General features: G+C 42.2%; 1 protein-coding gene across 1 annotated transcript; it reads right to left on the bottom strand.

Moving 5' to 3' along the window:
- Positions 1 to 5025: 5025 nt before the first annotated feature.
- UBE2T (ubiquitin conjugating enzyme E2 T) lies at positions 5026 to 20679 on the bottom strand. Its single transcript, XM_054981774.1, has 7 exons — positions 20520 to 20679; positions 19111 to 19223; positions 15876 to 15945; positions 15146 to 15251; positions 14673 to 14771; positions 12023 to 12106; positions 5026 to 5458 (listed from the first exon to the last, which is right to left on the bottom strand). The coding sequence occupies exons 2-7, from the start codon at positions 19217 to 19219 to the stop codon at positions 5324 to 5326; spliced, it is 603 nt and encodes a 200-aa protein (XP_054837749.1). The 5' UTR covers positions 19220 to 19223; positions 20520 to 20679; the 3' UTR covers positions 5026 to 5323.
- Between the last annotated feature and the right edge of the window lie 586 nt (positions 20680 to 21265).

Genomic DNA, 21265 nt, shown 5'->3' on the forward strand with positions numbered 1-21265 from the left:
TTATCAATTTTTAGCATTCGACATTCGATTTATATACCACCCTTCAGGACAACTTAATATGCACTCAGAGCAGTTTACAAAATATGTCGTTATTATCCCCACAACAAAACACCCTGTGAGGTGGGTGGGGCTGAAAGAGCTAGAAGCCGTGACTGACCCAAGGTCACTCAGCTGGCTTCAAGTGGAGGAATGGGGAATCAAACCCAGTTCTCCAGATTAGAGTCCCGCGCTCTTAACCACTACACCAATCTGGCTCTTTTAAAACTGCTGTTGTAGCAGAAAACAAGAAGAGTATTAAGCCCAGCAAATTATTGTAGATATGCAAGACACAGACACACCCACCCACAAGCCAGAGATTCACAATATGAAATATTCTTCTGTATGGATACAAGGTCAACAGAAGGCAACTGCAGCTAAATCCAGCCATTATTCAAACAGACTTGCGGTAATTTTAAAACTAGTGTTATTGGATCATAAAATTCAACTGGTCAAGTCTAAAACAAGCAAATGTTTTGACTTATTCTGGGTTTTGCATTTTGAAATTAAGGCTTGAACAATCAACTTTCCAACTTTGTTTGCAGCAAGGCTCTGCCTTCCCTCTGAAACTGGTGTTCTCAATAAAAGACCATTGTCTGGCAAATGGGAACTGTTGCAAAAAGGGTCAATTGTACAGAGGGCATCAAGAGCTAATCCTTTAACTAAACCCATTTGGGGTAGGGGGGACTATTTCTTATCTGTACCCCAAGATTTGTTTTCTTACAAAATGTTGCCTATAGCCTGCAAATTGAAGGGGATGGAGCTTTTTAACTTTCATGTCATTTTCCTGCTGAAAATCTCCACTTCCAAGCTGTTTTATCCCCATTGGAGAAAACAACTTACGTACTTCCAAGAACCTTCAAGATGATTTTGCCAAAGTAATACTTGTCAGTGCAAGAACAAGAAGGAACTTCAGAACCATCCTCAGTAACTATATAGGCTTATTCAGGCACATGTATGAAAGGAAGCTGACATACAAGTTTTAGTAAAGGCTCTTTATGCTCTCCCCCCCCCCGCCCCCCGAGAACAACTAGCCCAATGGTATAGTCTTGAATTTTGAAAGGTCCCATTTCCAGTTATAAACTAGCAAATGAAGGAGTTCATGACATAACCCAGAACTCTATACAGTTCTCAGCCAGGTTTCCAGTTAGTAATTGGCCTCATGGAAAACTTTCTTCCTTCAGTAATGAAGTTAATAAAGAAGAGCTTGTGCACCAGACTGCTCATTCAGAGTCATATTTAGCAGATTCTATATGCAGAGAAATCCTTATACAGCATATTTAATGGCCAAGAAATTCAGGTAAAAGAGAATTTGGCGCTTCAGTTGCTGAGCATATTGTATCACACAAAGCAGGCAACAGTTATTAGAGCAGGTAGATTTCTTATTATACCCTTTCCAAATGTTCCTAACATACACATGTTCTCCTTGAAAACCTGTAGTGTAGCTTGATCAGTTGTTAACTGTGTGTTGTGGCACTTACTCACGGAGTTAATGGTACTTTCAGTACTCTTAAATTCGATAGGAGGTAGATGACACGTCAAGTGATTTCTTGTGGGATATGAGCTTTAATGAGAAACAGCCTTCTTCATTAGATGCGGATAAAGTCTGTAGGAACCTTGATAGCATTCTACATTTTAAGCATTTTGGAAACCTGTTTCAAAATACTAGATTTTAGGGTAATTGGGAATACTATATTTAAACCTCCATATTACCAAATGCATATATAATTCAATTGTACAAGAATGTCTGAAGAAAACTACTTATACCTTTTGCATAAAAATAACATGTGACCTGCCTATATTGAACAATCCATATGGACTATAAAATACAGATCCTAGGATCCAAAAGCTCTGGAAAAGCAAAACATTCCTTAGCTACCATGTAACATTTAGTCTCTAAATATTCTTTTAAAGCAAAAAAAAGGAGCTGTTTTTAACTCCTCCTGGATTCCCAAAGGACTGAATCTTCAAAAGTAGTAAACCAAGGTAATTTACAGAATTATTGCTTCTATATATCCATTGTCTAAGATACATTGGAATATACATTCCAATTAACCATGGTGCTTTTCTGCATTCAGTACAGTACCAGAAAGTCCATAAGTCACACACTGTAGACTAAAAGGTATTCTAGTGTCTTTTGAGAATGTGCTCACATCTGAGCTGGTTCCAGAAATTTGAGGTTTTGTGATGATCACCACTAACAAAAAACAGAGGGCAGCTAGTTAGTGAGTACTGTCTGCTGAAGGACACACTGCATGGACCCAGATTTTTTCTTTCCCTCTGACCTTTATGTAGCTTGATTCATGACTGCTAAAGGAAAAGCTTTTACCAGGTACATTTCAGGTCTTCGAACACATTGGTGACTCTTGCTAACAAAGCCAAAGCCTAATCCAGAGCTTTTTGGTTTTTGCAAGAACTTTTGGGCTATTTAGACTCTCCTGCTGCTCTCAGTTCTACATATATCACGGGAAACGTGTTATTGATTCTTGTACCCTCTGAAACTAGAATTAGTGTTTGCCATCCATAGTCTGAAAGGACCGTCATCCTGCTAGCCCCATTCCAGCTCGTTTTAAAATTCAAAATTCATGTAACTCTATCAGTACTATCATATCCAAAATAATGACCAGGCTCCCGTTCCACATCAAGGCAAAGAAAACTATCTTACCAAGTGCCTTTCCTCAACCTGTATATGTTATCTGTATATACACAATGCTATATATGCAATATCCAGCATGTGTGTTTTTGTATATTGTGTATATTTATATAGAGAGAGATATAGCGACTTTTCCTCTTATTGATCCTGTTAAAATCCTGCTCACCTTTTTGTATATTGATTTGTAAAGCATTTACAATAGAAAACCATGTAGAAGATTAAAAATTATAATTTTTAAGTCAGTTTTCAAGCTGTTCTGTGGATTTATTTGGAAAACTGTGGGCTGAGTCTCAAATACAGTATTTGATGATGTATGTATGAATGGACCATAGCGAGAAACTTGGATTCACTGTTTTGGTTTCTTGAGTCACAGGCAATTGATAATGTTTGAAGGCCTGCCTTAAAGTAGTCTGAAAATTAAGTGAATTTATTCATTCATCTTTGAGTGCCTCAGTATAAAGGCCTGACCTGTAAGACTTTTGAGATAAGAATTTTCTTTTTACATTTCCCAGGACTGGTGTAATACCTCAACAGCTACTTTGTCTCTAGTGCTGTCAATACAGACTCCTTTCTTATTAAAATACAGCCTTGCAGTGTTTCTAAGGTAGTGTCTGTCTGTCTCTTCTGTGTTCTCCTTACATGTTGAGAAGCTAGCTATACTGGGTCTTCTAGTACATTTGCAGAGCTAATTTGCACATGTATGTGTATCCTTCAACTGTTTACATGATGACTTCTAAATGTGCAAAGTGACTGTGACAGATGGTATGGAATTTTTTAAAAATAGACTAATACAGACAACTAACTCACAAGGTTTCTAATGTGTATTAAAGCCCATCAGGCATCCTTCAGGTTTTGCAAGTCTTATTAGTGACAGAGGCACAGAAAAGCTACATGTGCATGCAGTCAGACACACCCCTATGTATTTCATGCTGAGCCTCTAATTCTACATTTATTCAAGCCAACAGCTATACCTGGAAAATTCAGTCAGCATTTGGAAAAAATGATGAAACTATAAATGTATGCAATTTAATCTGCATGTTTGCAAAATGTTGATTTTGTCAGATTTTAAGCATCCTCTAACCACAGAACCACTATTTTCCTTTTAAAACGACCAGGAAGATCTGTTCACAAATTTCCAAGACTTTTCATCGATATCGTTAGTGTCAGACTACGAAGGAGCTATAAAGTGTCCCAAAACAAAAGTTTTCCTCCCCAGAGCACCTGCTACCTACAAATTCTAAGTCAACAACTGTGAATGGAACATAATTGCATTCCCAGCATGCCAAAATGAAGAATAGCATATGATAGTGTCCTCACTGTGATACAATCCCATACCACTGGAGATCATGTATGAATATTACAGCCACATGGGCAGGATTAACTACATGAATCTGCTGGGAAGAATGCCAATTGAATGGGGAAAATCTACATTAATATCTTTGTTCAGTTTCCCACAGTGCTGGGCACATGACTGAAAAGTAGCAGCCAAAGGAGGGGTTATTACCCACTTACAACTATTGCTTTACTTTGGAACAGTGGGCCAATGGAGCAGAGAAGTGGTGGTTAGCATTCCCAGTTCCCCATTTGCTACCAGCTGTGTATGTGTGTTATGTGGCATCAAGTTGCTTCCAACTTAAGAATTGACAACCTCCAAAATGTCCTATCATTGATGACCTTTCTCAAATCTTGCAAACTTGAGGCTGTGGCTTCCTTTATTGAATCAATCTGTCTTATGTTGGGACTTCCTCTTTTCCTACTGCCTTCTTCCACCTTTCCTAGTATGGTCTTTCCCAGCAAGTCTTCCGTCTACTTGTGATGTGAGTTTTGTTATTTTAGCTTCTAGGAGAATTCAGGCTTGATTTGATCTAAAATCCACTTATTTGTCCTTTTGGCCATCCGTGGTATCTGCAAAAACTCTCCTTCAGCACCACATTTCAAATGAATCCTTTTTCTTCTCGTCAGTTCTCCAACTATCACATCCATACACAGAAATGGGGAATGCCATAGTATGAATTATCTTGGTCCCCAACAACACATCCTTATCCTTACAGATCTTTTCTAGTTCTTTCATAACTATCTGTCCAAGTCTCAGTCTCCTGATTTCAACCATGTACCTCCATCATAATTTGCTGTAACTTTCCAATATCTCACACTATCCATGTTACCTGTGACTTTATTCATGCAAAATACACCGTGTCCTTCAGACTCACAATCAGTTTGCAAGAAAGGGAAAGCTTGTACATAAAATATTATTTATCCCAATCATTAGCTCAGTAATGAGATTGAAACAACACATGCACACTTTATCAAAAGCAACTGGTCCTGTACTATCAATGACAGTTATAGCAAGATTAAATAGTTGTTTATTCTCATGTGTTTTCATTTAAGGCAAGCACAAAACTCAAGAAGAGACAAAGGAACATTTAGGAATTCTGCAAGTAAAACAGCAAAATGTTTTTAAAAACACAGGCATAAGCCATATTGACTATTATAATGAGATCACTGAAGCCAATGGAGAAGCATTGCATAATGTGTAAACAGTACATTAAGCATGTCAAGCCTATTTAAGAGATGGAAAGTAAAACTAAAAACAAACATTGACAGAGACTGGGATACTGCACAGCAGCAAAGCCTCTATGTTTCTGAGCAAAGTTTTTTGGAGAATCTACTAATATTACTTCCTTTCCTTTTCTGGGAAATGTTAGAATCTCTGAGTGGATTGGCCTCAGTTTGGTGCTTCTCTTCATCTGGGGTTTTTGAAGTCTGGAACTGTATCAGAAAAAAGCAAGTGAGAAAAAAACAAATCTTGGTTTCTGTTTTCACACAACTCAAAGAACAAATGTTTTCATTCATATCAAGAGATAGTACTCTGGTTCTCCAGTCCAGAACTTCAGGAGGAGCCCTGTGACACACAGCCTTAGGAACTGAGGAGAGTCAACCCACCTTGTAGCCTGTTCTTGCCACTCATTCAAGATTTCTGTCCTGCCAGCTGCTTTACATTACTGTGACAGCACCCCATCTCCAGACCTAGAATCTAGGGACTTAAATTTCACATCCTACAAACTTGTTTGGATTCCCCCTGCCCATACTTTTATTTTTATAATTGAGGCTTTGGGGTCCGCAATGAGGGCAGTGCTTGGATTCAGGGTGTCATCTGGCATTTACTTAAGCCTATTATGGGACAGTTATAGGCTTGAAGGAACCACACATTAAGCTTGATGAAAACAGCTAAGAAACAGGATTATTTCAGTGTATGCACAGCCTGATTATTTCTTTGTTTTCCTTTTCTCCAGCCCTTTCAGTATTACAGTTAAAAAGTTATTCAAGACTGGGGCCTGCCAAAATGCAGCTGTTACAAAGCAGGTTTCTTATTTCTTTCATTTATTAAAACATTTGTATGCCGCTTCTCTACACAAAATAGGGTTCCCAAGGCGGTGAACATTAAAACACTAAAACAATTTAAATTTAAAAGAATGTTTAAAATAATATAAAAACAATTCTATAAACACACATACAAACAGCAATGAAAAAAAAAGGGAGGAGGGTCAATAAGTTATTGGGGGTATGTCATTCACACAAGTGAATGACAACAATAGAGCAGGACAGACAAATTTCCCTGGGGAGAGAGTTCCAGAGTTTTGGTGCCACGACTGAAAAGGCCCCTTCTCAGGTTGCCCCCTGTTTAGCCTCAGATAGTGGAGACACCCAAAGCAGTGCCTCCAAAGATGACTGAAGTGAATGGCCAGGTTCATATGGGAGAAGGCGCTTAAGATATGCTGGTCCCAAGCCATATGGGGCTATGAAGGCCAATTCAAGCACCTTTGCCCAAAAGCAAATTGGGAGCCAGTGCAAATGACACATGACCAGAATGATTTGGTCCCTACGACTACACCCCCCCCCCGGGGTTAGTATTTTAGCCGCAGCATTCTGTACTAACTGAAGCTTCTAGGCAGTCTTCAAGGAAGCCCCAAGTACAATGCATTGCAGTAGTCCAATCTACATGTTACCAGATGTTTGATTCAGATTTACAACATGGGCAGAAAGGCTTTTAACTATTATTGATAGGAACACTACCCAAATCCTACCTATCTTCAAAATATCTGAAGTATATAATGGATTACCTGTCTAACCCACAGATGTCCTAACCCCTTTCCCATCCAAACCCAACAATCCTCAATTCTGTTTGTTTGGCCAGATTTAAAGTCTCTCTCACACACACCCCTTTCAACATTCCAGTCCGCCCTTTGAAAGTGCTTGGCTGAGGCTCCTGGAAGGTAGAACTTGAAACCATCCGTCACAGCTACCATTTACCGCATTCAGTGGTCTAACAGCTAAGTGTGTGGTGCTCAAGAAGTGTTAAACTTCCTTTTCTTCCATCATTATTTCTTGTATTGGGTTACTTTTGATTGTTCTGTAACTAGGCTGCCTATTTTGGAAACTCCTGCAGTACTTTCTTTAAAGTATTGCAATTCTAACAAAGTTCTCCAGACAGTATATAAAATATTACAATACAATAAAACAATAAATGCATAACTCTTAAGAATAAACATTGGAACACCAACCACAACATAAAGCAATAAATCAATCTTCAACAAGAGCCTGGGAAAACAAGTATTATCCTCACCTGACTCCTGAAACTTACTAGGCGAAGAATTCAGTGTAGAAATTCTGACTAAATCATCAACATGAACAAAGACACAGGGACCTGTGTCTAGTGACCATGCACTTCAGTTCCAAAGAATATCAAAGAACTTAACCATTGGGCATGTTCTTATAGGAGAAGATGGTTCTTTCGACACTATTAAAGTTCTTCAGTGACTTGGGACCAGGATAAAAAGGAGCACTTTGTATTGCGCCTAGAAACAAGTTGGCAGCAAACGAAATTCTTTCAAAACTGGCAATATCATTCCCAGTAGTTCTTGACAGCTACCAGCCTTCTAGTTGCATCATGAATCAACCAAAATTTCCAGAGTTTTCAGAGATAGCTCCACAAATCATTTGAGTTACAGTTATCTAACTTGGATGTCAGAGACGGGTAAATACGCTAGACCTTGTTTCTCCAGGAAGGGACATAAACTGGTGTTCTAGCTGGAATAGGTTAAAGGTGCTACTGTGTCCATCATGTTTTGCAGACTATCTGTGCAAAGGCTGGGCACAGATCACCTTACCTTATGTACACCAATTATTTTACTCCATACTAAACAAGAGGAAGCAGGCTCCAGAAGGTATGAAGATGCCATTGCAATATGGAAAGGAAGAACTCTTATGGCAGACACACTGAATTTACCTCAGTTCAGCTGCCTTTTAATTTTATGCCCACATATTCCTTCAAACACAACTTCTTGAAGGAATTATTCAAGATCCAGATGCCCCCTTGTGTTTTAACTGAGTAATCACATATTTTCATCCCAAATTGATTAACGTTTATTTAATTACAAGAGGGCACAATTGTCTGATTAATTTTTTATTGGAACATACCAAACTGATCTTTAAGCAGCCATAGAAAAAACTGTTGTCTGCTGTGGCCCTAATTGTCACGTCCACATTAGCAGAGGTAAGGCAACGGACACATAGTTCACAGCTTTCTTGGCCCTAGCATCCAGGGGCTCCTTTGCCTGATTTTCCAAGTTGATGGCTAAAGGCCAGGGCCTCCAAAGTAGCTTTTTTAGAATTTCTACCTGTTCTACACACAGGGCCAGCTAGACAGGCACAGATTAGGTGTCTCAAGATGTGAATGAGAAAGTGTACCAGAAGGAAGGATTTAGATTTGTTAGGCACTGGTGAACTTTCTGGGACAAGTCAAGCCTGCGAAAAAGAGACCAGCTTCGCTTGAACCAAAAGGTTACCACACTGCTGGTACTTAACATCAAAAAGGTGGCCGCTGGAGTGCTTGTTGCTAGATGACAATGTAGATATTGTGAGCATTTCAGAAACCTGGTGGAATGGGGGAAATCAATGGGATGCTATTATCCCAGGACCTAAACTCTATAGACAGGTCAGGGGGATGTATTGAGTGTGGTGTTGTTCTATATATCAAAAACAGCTTAGAATTGAATAAACTGGAAAACATTAAGTGAAAAAACTCCTCCATGGAATTGCTGTGGGTAGAGATACCAGGCCCTAAGGTTTACTTAAAAGCAGGGGTGTATTACTGTCCCCCTAATAAAAACTAAGATACTGATCTAAAAATGGAGAGCGAAAGAAAGGATGGGATCAAAGGGAAGAATGTTGTAATACTGAATTACTTCAACTACTCTCACACTGATTGGGTAAAATATGTGCTCAAGTCATGCCATAGAAATCAGATTTATAAACACCATAAATGACTGTACATTGGAGCAGTTGATCACAGAGCCAACTAGATGTGCAGCAACTCTGAACTTGGTTATGAGCACAGATTGAGAACTGGTGTAAAATGTAAAAGTCTTGCCTCTCCAACCTCTTGGAGGTCTTTAAGCAGGTTTTCAAGCATGTAGATAAGGCTGATCCAGTAGACATCATATACTTGGACTTCCAAAAGGCTTTTGAAAACTTACCTCACCAAAGACTCCTGAGTAAGGGTCCTCTTATAGATTAAATGCAGATTAAATGAAAGGAAGTGGAGATCAGAAATGAAAGGACAGTTCCTGTAACGAAGGGAAGTAAACAGTGGAGTCCCACAAGGATCAATATGGAGACCGGTGCTATTTCATTGTTCATAAATGATTCATAACGGGGGGCGAGCAGTATAGTGATAAATTATTCAGAATGATGGAAAACCAAGGCAGATTTGTGAAAAGCTATTGGAGGATCTATTTACATTGGATCAGTGGCAAATGAGGTTCAAAGTGGTTATGTGTAAGGTGATGAATATTGGAACAAAAATATCCTAATTTTAAATATATGCTGATGGGGTCTGAACAAGCTGAGACCAAGAAAGAGATCTTGGGTTTGTAGAGGAAAGCTGTTAACCAAGTGTGTGGCAACTAGGAATTATTAGGAAAAGGACTGAAAATAAAACAGCCAGTATTATAATGCCCTGGTATAAAGCTATGATGTTATTACAGCTGCTGAGAGGGGGCTGTCGAGCGCCCCTGGCTAGACTGCCAGCACCAAACTTAGAGGCTTAACCCTTCAACAGCCGTTTGGGAACTTCTTCCCTCACAGAAGAGCCACACACACAAAAGGCTGCAGCTCAAAAAAGATATTGCAGAGCTAGAGAAAATACACAGGAGGGCAACCAAGATGATTGGGGGATTGAAGCACCTTTCTTATGAGGAAAAACAGGAGAGTATGTATGAGCTTTTTCGGTATGGAAAAAAGATGGCTAAGGAAAGTCATGATAGAGATTTATAAAATTATGCATGAGGAAGAAAAGTGGATAGGGGGAGCTTTTCCCCCCTCGTACACAATACTAGAATTTAGAAGCATCCAATGATATTGCTGGGAAATACGTTCAGGATAGTAAAAAGGAAATATTTCTTTACTCAATGAGTAATTAAACGGTGGGATTCACTACCAGTGGAGATAGCAATGGCCATGAGTATAGACAATTTAAAAAGAGGTTGGACAGACTCATGGAGGAGAGGTCCATCAATGGCTACCAGCCATGGTGACTGAAGAGTCAGCAAACCTCTTAATAACAACATTGGGAGGCAGCAGCAGGAAAGGGTTTCAGCCCTCTAGGGCAGCCGGTTAGCCACTGTTGGAAACAGTATACTTGCAGGGGCGGATCGAGGGGGGGCAGGGGGGTAGCCTGCCCCTGGCTCCACCAAAGAGGGGGCGCCGGGCACGGCTGCCAGCTGCCCGGGAGGCTGAGCGCAGGGTTGGGAGACCCTCGCCAGCCCCGCCGATGGGGCAGCTGGCTGGCTTGCCGCGCACGCAGGACCTCCCAGCCCTGTGCTCAGCCACCAGCGCGGCAAGCCAGCTGCCCCAGCACACGCCCTCGCCGCCGCCAGCTCCATGGCTCACTGTGCGCTGGGGCGGCCAGCTTGCCGCGCGGGCAGCACAGGGCAGTGGGGCATGCTAACTGCGTGGACGGCCTCCTAGCCCTGCGCTCAGCTGGCCACGCGGCAAACCGGCCACCCCAGCACCTGGTGAGCCGCGGAGCTGTTGGCAGTGAGAGCGTGCGCTGGGGTAGCTGGCTTGCCGTGCGGGGTGGCTGAGCGCAGGGCTGGGAGGTCCTGCACGCGCGGCAAGCCAGCCAGCCACCCCAGCGCACGCCCGCACCACCGCCAGTTCCATGGCTCACTGGGCGCTGGAGCGGCCGGCTTGCTGCGCATGGCTCCCGCCCTGCGTGATGACGTCACAGAAGTGACATCATCACGCAGGGCCGGGAGCGCGTGCACGCTGCACGCGCGTGAAGCACCCAAGCAAGGTTTGCCCCGGGCGTCCGCGCGCCTGGATCCGGCACTGTATACTGGACTAGATTGACCACTGGTCTGATCCAGCAGGCTTTTCTTACATTCTTCTTAAAACAATTTCATAAGTGTTAATACTAGTAGCTTAATAATTTTAATACTATGTGCTGATATTGCTTTGTGCCTGTTTTTACATACTTTCTTTACCACCTTATCTGCTTCTATAGAATGGTGAAATGAAAATTTTATAACAAATGGCCACAGCTAATCTCAAACCAGTCAAAGAAGCTAGTTTTTTCCAAGTGTTTAAAAGAACCAACTCAGCCTTCCTTTTCTGCCAGGCACAGATATCGCTTAATACCCCTTTCCTCACTAGTATTTTTTCTGGGTATAGCAAAACAATAGATGTTTCAGACCTCCCTGGAATCAGCAACCTCCCCTGTATCTTTCCAATGTGGTTTTGAAGGATAAGAAACCTTTTCAGTTCTACAAAAACCCTTTCATCTCCACCGATCAAGTTCCCCCTCCATATCAACACTAAGCATATGCATTTTGTCACAGATGTAAGGTGGAAAGCTGCAAGGCCAAACAGAATTCCAAATATTATTGCAATAAGGAGATGTCCCAAAACTCTTACTCATGGCATGTTTTATGAGATCAGGCAGACAAACTACAATAAGCCCTCACCTGAAAAAGTCCTGCATTTTTCTGGGATGTTTTGAGCTATAGTAACATGGCCAAGAAACCAAGCAAAACTTATCCAGCCAGAAATAAGGTACCCTGGAAGGAAGAAATTAAATCCAGACACTTGTGTACCACGGTACATTCATAGTACTTCCAGCCCACAAACTCAATTACAGGAAGACAATTAAGTGACGCAGATGTGAAGTACTTCAATGGGCACAACAAGACTGCACATGTGAAGAAGATTAACCTTCTGCACACACGCGTGAACATACACACACCCTTTATAACCAGTGATGTATATTCTTACCATTGTTGTCTGGCATGCATATTTCTCAGTCCACTGTCTGGCATTTCTCAGGAATGCTTGCTTGTTGTATTTATACTCAGAGGACTAGACATAATTAAAAAACCCAAGAGACAAAGAGTAATTATGGCCTCGCAAGCATAATACCATAGTTAAGTTTGATGGCAGATTTACTAGACAGCACAGACAATTGCTTAACCTTAGTTAAGTACAGAAGACTAATCTTTCAGAAAAGCCCTAAAGTTTTATATAAAACAGGCAAATATCAAGCAGTTTCAAAATTCTAGGCTGGACCCAGTGAACCTCAGTGGAAGGTACTAGTGGATACAGATCTTTGCTTCATTCTTTGTCCCTCACTAGTCCTTTTCCACCATCTGGAAAACTGATTCCCAGAGCTGCAGTACCCACATGGTACTTTATGGAGGAGGAGGATGGGAGAATGATGTAAGCCACTTTGGGTTCCCATTGGAGAGAAAGGCAGGGTATAAATGAAGTACAATAAAATAAATATTACACTAGAAATAAAAGTTTACAAAAAAAGAAAATTGTAAGGCTGTATAACTCTGCTTGCAGAAACCAGGAAGGGACCAACTTCCCCCCCCGTTACCCTGCCTGACTGCAGCTTCCCAACTCATGCAGAAGAGTTCGCAAGAGTCCCGCAAGCCTGCAAAGCAACTTCCTGGGGCCAGAAGGGACTGCTGGGGAACAGGGCAGCACAGCAAGCCGCCAAATTCTTTCCACCAACAACTCTGCTGAATCCCACCTTCTATTAGCACATTGTTCAGTACTTCAGAATTAACATGACTTTTCCTTAGATACATTGCTAGAAATAATATTTATTAATTTTGTACCTAGAAGATAAAGTACTGCAAAAAGCAGGTAAGAAGCCAGAGTTCCCAATGAATTTATTTCTCATGCTACCCTTTTTCCTGTTTTTGTCCTACCCCCCCCAAACTCCCAAATGCGGACTTTTCAAACTTGAATGTCAGATGGGCTCCTACAAACCTTCACGACTCTTTGCACAGTAAACAAAGATACAATGGTTTGTTGGTTGTTGGGGGTTTTCCGGGCTGTATTGCCGTGGTCTTGGCATTGTAGTTCCTGACGTTTTGCCAGCAGCTGTGGCTGGCATCTTCAGAGGTGTAGCACCAAAAGACAGAGATCTCTCAGTGTCACAGTGTGGAAAAGATGTAGGTCATTTGTATCTACTCAGGAGGGGTGGGGTTGAGCTGAGTCATCCTGTAAGAGTTTCCCAGGGTGTGGAATGCTAATGGCGGGAGGCTTCACTGTATCCTGAGGAGGTTCTTTTGCATATGGATTGGTGCTTGATGTGCTAATCTTCTCTGCAGGGCTATTGTCTGGTGTGGAGTGTTTTGTTGGCCTGGTGTTTTTCAGAACTGGAGCCCATGCTCTGTTCATTCTTAAGGTTTCTTCTTTCCTGTTGAAGTTTTGCTTATGCTTGTGAATTTCAATGGCTTCCCTGTGCAGTCTGACAAAGTAGTTGGAAGTGTTGTCCAGTATTTTGGTGTCCTGGAATAAGATACTGTGCCCTGTTTGAGTTAGGCTATGTTCAGCCACTGCTGATTTTTCAGGCTGTCCAAGTCTGCAGTGTCTTTCATGTTCTTTTATTCTTGTCTGGATGCTACGCTTTGTGGTCCCGATGTAAACTTGTCCACAGCTGCAGGGTATACGGTATACTCCTGCAGAGGTGAGGGGGTCTCTGCTGTCTTTTGCTGATCGTAGCATCTGTTGTATTTTTCGGGTGGGTCTGAATACTGCTTGAAGGTTATGCTTTTTCATAAGCTTTCCCATCTGATCAGTAATTCCTTTGATATATGGCAAAAACACTTTTCCTGTAGGTGACTGTTTTTCCTTGGTTGTTTGATTCATCCTGGGTTTGATTGCTCTTCGGATTTCATTTCTGGAGTAGCCATTTGCCTGAAGTGCGTGGTTTAGATGATTAATTTCCTCATTGAGAAAGCGCGGCTCACATATCCGTCTTGCACGATCCACTAATGTTTTCATTATGCCTCTTTTCTGTCGGGGGTGGTGATTGGAGTTTTTGTGTAAGTACCGATCAGTGTGAGTTGGTTTCCTGTAGACCTTGTGACCTAACTGTCAGACTGCACAGGGAAGCCATTGAAATTCACAAGCATAAGCAAAACTTCAACAGGAAAGAAGAAACCTTAAGAATGAACAGAGCATGGGCTCCAGTTCTGAAAAACACCAGGCCAACAAAACACTCCACACCAGACAATAGCCCTGCAGAGAAGATTAGCACATCAAGCACCAATCCATATGCAAAAGAACCTCCTCAGGATACAGTGAAGCCTCCCGCCATTAGCATTCCACACCCTGGGAAACTCTTACAGAATGACTCAGCTCAACCCCACCCCTCCTGAGTAGATACAAATGACCTACATCTTTTCCACACTGTGACACTGAGAGATCTCTGTCTTTTGGTGCTACACCTCTGAAGATGCCAGCCACAGCTGCTGGCGAAACGTCAGGAACTACAATGCCAAGACCACGGCAATACAGCCCGGAAAACCCCCAACAACCATCGTTCTCCGGCCGTGAAAGCCTTTGACAATACATACAATGGTTTAATACTCAAAATCCAACACCTACTTCAACAAATGAGGAAACTTACTATGTCAGCCATGAGTGGGTCATCAGGATTGGGCTCATTCATAAGCAGTTGTATGGAAGTCAGCAAAGTTGCAATATTCAGTGATGGCCTCCATGCGCCCTTCGTAGAAACAAAGGCAACAAAAAGAAATACGGTTTATAATGCAGACCAAAACTATATTCCCCCCTCGCCAATCAGGTTTTCTAGGCATCAATGCAGTAGATAAGGCAGCAGCAATAAAAATATCAAGCCATGGCTGCAACCACCGAGACATACTGTAGAATCTGACAACATAAAACAATGTGGCCTCATAAAGAAGCCCAACAAGTCAGTCTAGCAACTCCTATCGAAGTCAGTAGAGTAACACCAGTAAGTACAGCAAAGGGTGTCTGCACAATACACATGCCAGAATTTGCATTAATGTGCAAATTAACACTTGGGATTGCCGACTATTGTTGCTGTCAAAGATCTCCATTAAAGCAGCATTTCCTTACTTTGGGTGGCAGTCTGAGAACATCTAGGCAAATTCTTCCAGAAGAGTCAATGTTGGGATGATAGATGGGAGTCAGAAAGCGCATCTTTGGGGGTTCAAATGGATACCTATTTAATAAATATTTGTAAAGATAAGATATTCTGTTTTTTTTAAATAACCAAACATAGTGTTTCATAACTTATTATCTATTGGTTCCACCTCCCCATCCATTTTTAAACCAGTTTAAAGTCTAGTTTCTAAAAGAAATTTCAAGCTTTAGTCAGATTTCAGATTCTCCACATCATACAAACACATTAGTCCTTTTCAGTTGTTACATTTTAGCACACTTATGGGAAGAATGTGCTCCAGGTGATCCCTTAATATACACGACCACTATTTTGTCTGAAAGGGGCAACACACCTGTTTTCAGCTTCAATATACACAAGGCATAATTGGTACCCCTTGTCAGTTGTTGCGTTATGGGGAGAACACACTATATATGATCCTGCCCCTCTCAATACATGCAATCATTTTGTCTCAAAGGGGCAACATGTGTATCTTGAACCTCAGTACACACGATAAAGAACCACATGCATAATAAAACATAATGACCAAAAAGGGATATGACAGCTCTCAGTTTATGATCCCATAGAGTTCAGCAGTCTAATGCATTATCAATATCAACAAGTTCTTTTGTTCCAAGGTCATCTTCGTTCAGTATATCTCATTAATAATAAAAGTTTTCTGCTCACCTTAAAGGTACAAGTACTTCCAAGTCAAAAACACCTTTTTCATATGGTGTATCTGCAGAACCCAAGATTTCTGAAAAAGACAGGTATTAAAAATAGTTAACACTGCCCCCTTTTGGTGCTTGCTGAATTAAAGTTCTGAAGTCCCAGCAATGACTGCTTAATTATTAAGCCTTCTATTGCACTAGAGTCAAAATGTGTCAGTCCAAGAAACTATGCAGAAAAAAAAGTTTCAAAAGGTCTGACTGTTATTACTCAGAGATAATATTTAGCTTTGGAGTTCATAAGAATTGGAGACTTTGGATCAGGATATAGACATTGCCCTTGTAAAGGTCAAGGCCTGGAAGCAAAGGTAAAATGATTTTCTGACTGAACGAAAAATTATAAAGTGATGACGATCTATTGAGATGTTTGGCAAATATTTGGATAAGAGACCGCTTCCTGTTATGCAGATTTAGCACCTTTTTAAATAACTCGATAGACTGTTCCCTTGCATTAATAATAATTAATCCTGTCTTCTTAAGAAGAATTTTTACAGATCCAGATTTAGGCATAACGCAAATTGTATAATACATTATTAACTAACAGGTGACAGAAATAGTTTAATTGGTTCCATCTAGAGCTAGTAGACTAAGATGGCATCTCATCCTAAAGCACAAAAGCATACAAGGTGCTGCACTATATACATAACTTTTTGTATTTATTATTTTGGATTTTACAGGGCTAGCAAATCATCACAGAAATTAGAATCCAGGGGATGGCAAACTTTATCTCACTTAGTATCCTTTTATCCTGCTCTTCCTTTTCAAGGAGCTTAGGGTGGCTGACATATTTCTGCCTTCCACATTATAGCCTCACAACAATCCTGTAAAATAAATCAGGCTATGAGGGGTGACTGGCCCAAGGTCACCCAGTCAGTTTCATGGATGAGAGCAGATTTGAACCCAAGTCCCTAATCTGACATGCTAGCCATTACATTTCAGTGGATGTTAAAGAACCAATAAGCCTCTATTTATTTCTTAATTGATTTGTTTTGGTTAGAATCTCCAAAGCAGAACACCATCATTTGTAAAATGGAAAAAATTCTGCAAAAATAAATAAACATCCTTTAGTTTAAAGATCAAAACCCTAAAAATAACAGGACTGGGAAAAGAAACATGTATAGGGAAAGAGTTGACTAAAAAACAGAATTTCATAACACTGAACTCAAAAAAGAAAAACACAAAATCTAAACAAAAAATTTCCCAAACATAAGAAACATTAAGTGTCGCTGAACATGAGAAAGTGGGAAATAGAAGGGGAAGAAGAAGAGATGTGTGATCACCTCCAGACTCTCCCACCACAGTGCGTTTTTTGTAGGGGCTTGTAGTTGTTTTATGCCCTCAATTTGTAGCTGTAGTTGTTTTAGGCCCTCTAATTACTTGAACTCTTCAGTGTTTCAGATTATGAATACTTATGATTATACTGAACAGAACAGTCATTTATTTCCCTTTTCATAAGGTTACACTTTTTCACACAGTAACTATCGGCCCTTGCTTTTGAAAAGTTCTGGATACCTAATGACAGTTTCTATGCATGTTATTCTGAGTTGATCCCACTGATTCATGGGACTTATTTCCAAATAAGTGTGCACAGGACTTCTGCACTCAGTCTTTTGAGTAAGTGATCTTTCTTTTAATCTCTGTATATATACAAAGAGAGCCAAGAAACAGCGTTGTGAACACAGACACTCTCCTTTAAGGGACATAATTCTGCACTGGAAAGGACATGAGGGCTGCATAACCGAAGATTCTGAATTATGCTCAATTATATAAAGGTTCCACTAAATTGCTGGCCAGTATGTTTTAACTTCTGGCAACAGGTTAGAATGGATGCTTGTTCAGGAGATAAATCAAGTTTCTCATTTTGAAATTAATCCTTTATCAGGACTGTTTTGTTTAGAGAGCCAGTATGTACGGTAGTTAGAATATTAGACTAGGGTCTTGGAGACACAAGTCTGAATCCCCACTCTGCCATAGAAGCTCACTGGGTGACCTTGGGCCAATAACAGACTCTCAGCCTAACCTACTTCACAGAGTTGTTGTGAGGATAAAAAGAAGAAGGGGAGAACATTGTAAGCTACCATGAGTCCCCACTGGGAATAAAGGAGGGGTATAAATGAAGTTAATAAACATCTTTAATTTAAGTCAACCACCCTTGTTTGGAAGAACAAAGTAGAATAGAAAAGTAAGTCAATATAAATAAGTTATTGTCTCCATTGAAATATCAGGCCATTTAAAGCATAGTTAATACACTTCCCTACATATCTATACCTATAAAAGTCAAACCGTGTTTTAGATAACTCACCTCTTTCCCCAGAGCGCAGGTGCGGTAGCACGCCCCAGCAGAAAGAGGTGAGACCTTGACGACAGGGCTTGCTGAGGAGGTTGCTGTGCCTCCCCCCTATGCTTACTTGGCTGCGCTCCTGTGCACTGCCGCCCAATTTGGCCCCAATGGCCAAATTGTTCGGCTGCCCAGCACAGGAATGCACCAAGGCACTTGCCGCTCCCCACCCACAACAGTGCTCCCTTGCAGGGTTCCCAGGTCCCCCTAGCCACCCAGTGGGAGGTGAGGGACCTGGAGCTCACCTTCCTGTGCCCCCTTCCGCGCGCTACCACCCTGCGTGATGACATCACTTCCAGGAAATGACATCATCACGTAGGGTGGGAGATGCCCCTGGGCGCATTCCTGCACTCCACATAGGGCTGAATCAGGCTTGATTCGGCCCAATCAAGCAGCTGCCCAGCACAGGAGTGTATCAGGGTGCTTGTCCCACCCCCGGCAGCGCTCCCTGCCTCTGCAGCCGCCCAATTTGGCCCCAATGTGGCCCAATCAGGTGGCTGCCGGGCACAGGAGTACACCAGGGTGTTTGCACACACACTCCCTCACAGCACTCCCAACCTCCACAGCTGCCCAATTTGGGCTGAACTGGGCGGCTGCTAGGCGTTGGAGCACTCCAGTGCCCTTGCCACCCCTGGCACTGCTCCCAGTCTCCAAAGCCACCCAATGTGGGCCATGGAGATGGCAGAGAGGCCTGTCCTGTCACTGCCACTCTCCCAAGGCCCTGCAGCAGGGGCCTGCCATATCAGTTTTCTAGAGTCTGTTGTATTTTTTCCCACAACGAGCTTTGTTGCTGGTTTAAAATAAATGCAACTGCAACGTAAAGGGAGGGGGGAGTCAAATCAAGACAGACACATACGAGCTCGAAGATGATCTAAACCGCTTTCATTCTGCCAGCATGTGATGCCTGGTGGTGGCTCTGTAGTCAGCAGATGCAGCTCCCGCCTCAGTCGTGATGCCCTTTGCATTGTACTACAACAACATAAAGAAAACATTGCATCATTGAGTTTATCAGTTCAGCTGCAATAAATTCATCTTTAACCACTAATCACACACAGATAGTGCCATAAAAACAGATTTTTTGAAATCTCCACCTGCTGCGTTTACTTTGAATTAAATAGCACTTAAAATTTTTGAGCAAAAGCTAACTCTGTGAACACTACCATCTGTACATGACATGTTTGTGCAACCAAAGTTAGAAAGAGAGAGTTCGGTGGCTAAAACATACTTTGTTTGCAACTTATATAAGCCACGTGAAAACCCCTGAAGTTGACAGGTCTGTTAAGAAAAAAGCTTGTGCTCTATATATGCACTAACCTGAAGGTACTTGAATGCTAGGGTGGAGTTTACAACCACATGATGTAATGCAGCATTTTCAGAGCACAGCCCTGAGACAGATAGCCCAGGCAAGCCTCATCTCATCAGATCTCAGAAGCTAAACAGGGTCAGCCTTGGTTAGTAATTGCATAGGAGACACTCCCTCCGCCCCGGAAGACCAGAGTTGCTACATAAAGGTAGGCAATAGCAAACCACGTGTTAGTCTCTTGCCTTGAAAATCCCAGCAAAGACTGTCATAAAGCTATGACTTGACGGCAATTCTCACAACCAGCTTGGATTGTACACAGCTGACAGGATGAGGTGAGGGTTATGGGGTTTTGAAGACTCTGTGGAAGATTCGGGTAGCCTTTTGAAGAGTTCAGTCCTTAGCCAGGCCATCAACTAATCTTAGGGGAGAGCACTATTATTTCTTTTACATCCTGCTTGCTTCGCTTCTTAGAGCAGGCAAGGGACAGGATTTGACCTTCATTGTGTACACATGTATGTGCTGGGGAGAGAAATACCAGCTCCCATCCTAGGATTAGCAACCTCCAGGTGGTGGCTGGAAATCTCCCGGAATTTCAACTGACCTCCAGGTCACAGAGATCAGTTTCCCTGGAGAAAACGGCTGCTTGGAGGATGGACTGTAAGGCATTATACCTGGCTGCGGTCCCTCTCCAAACCGCACCTTCTCCAGCCTTTACCCCGCCCCCCTCTCCAGGTATTTCCCAACCTCGATCTGGCAACCCAGCCTAAGAAAGGGAAATGGCGAGAATGGGACTGTGAGGGCGGGGACCCCTGGTTCACGGCGCTTTGTGGGATCAGAGGCACCAGTACAGCTGGAGCCGCCTCGGCTCCGTTTCTTCCCTCCCATCCAGCAAATGAGCCGCCCGCGAACCCCAAGAGGCAGAGTTGTTGTTAGGTACCCTCCTGGCCACCCAAACGACTCACGTGGAAATGAAGCCCTCTCGCGAACGGAAGTGGCTCTCTCCACCTCACAAGAAGGGAAGCTGTCCTCCCGCTCTCTCGATGGAGCCGCGGCCGCTCGCCGAGAAAACGCGTAAGCCTCGAGAAGCTTCAAAAAACGCGCCACAGAGTAAAACTGGTAGGTTCCTCGACATGCCCAGCCATTTCACGCTGAATGGTCGAGTGAAGTGTTCGTTAAGATGATACACAACGCTGATTGGTCATCAAGATCCTCTAGCTCAGCCCTAGGAACTCTAATTGGCTAGGCGCCAGCAAGGAAGTGTCAGCCCTGATACATTAGTTCCGGTTTAAAAATTACAGTCTTCCGTCTCCGTTTTCCAATGTGGAGGTTTTGTTTTGCATCAGAACGAATGGCGCTTGTGTAGTGGATCCTTGTGTGATATTTTTCTGCTCTTGCTCATGAGTGCGCTATCGCATGACCCTATGATTTTCAGAACTCGATTCTGAAATTGAGCCTCTTTTTGAGAGGCTCAATTTTAATCACATAAGGATAGCAAGAACTGATCCACCAAGTTGCAAGCCATTTACAGACAAACCTTTTACTTAAGCTTTTAAAGTGTAGCTATTGTTATTAGCAGCAGCAGCAGCAGCAGCTCTGGAGTCGGTGCCATCAATATGATAACAACAAAGCTCTACCTTCCTTTGTTTATACCGCCTCATGCTACTGTAGCTCATCTAAGCCAGTACCTGGCTGCTGTAGTTAATCGTCT

Source organism: Eublepharis macularius, chromosome 5 (genome assembly GCF_028583425.1).
Source record: "Eublepharis macularius isolate TG4126 chromosome 5, MPM_Emac_v1.0, whole genome shotgun sequence".
NCBI lineage: Eukaryota > Metazoa > Chordata > Lepidosauria > Squamata > Eublepharidae > Eublepharis > Eublepharis macularius.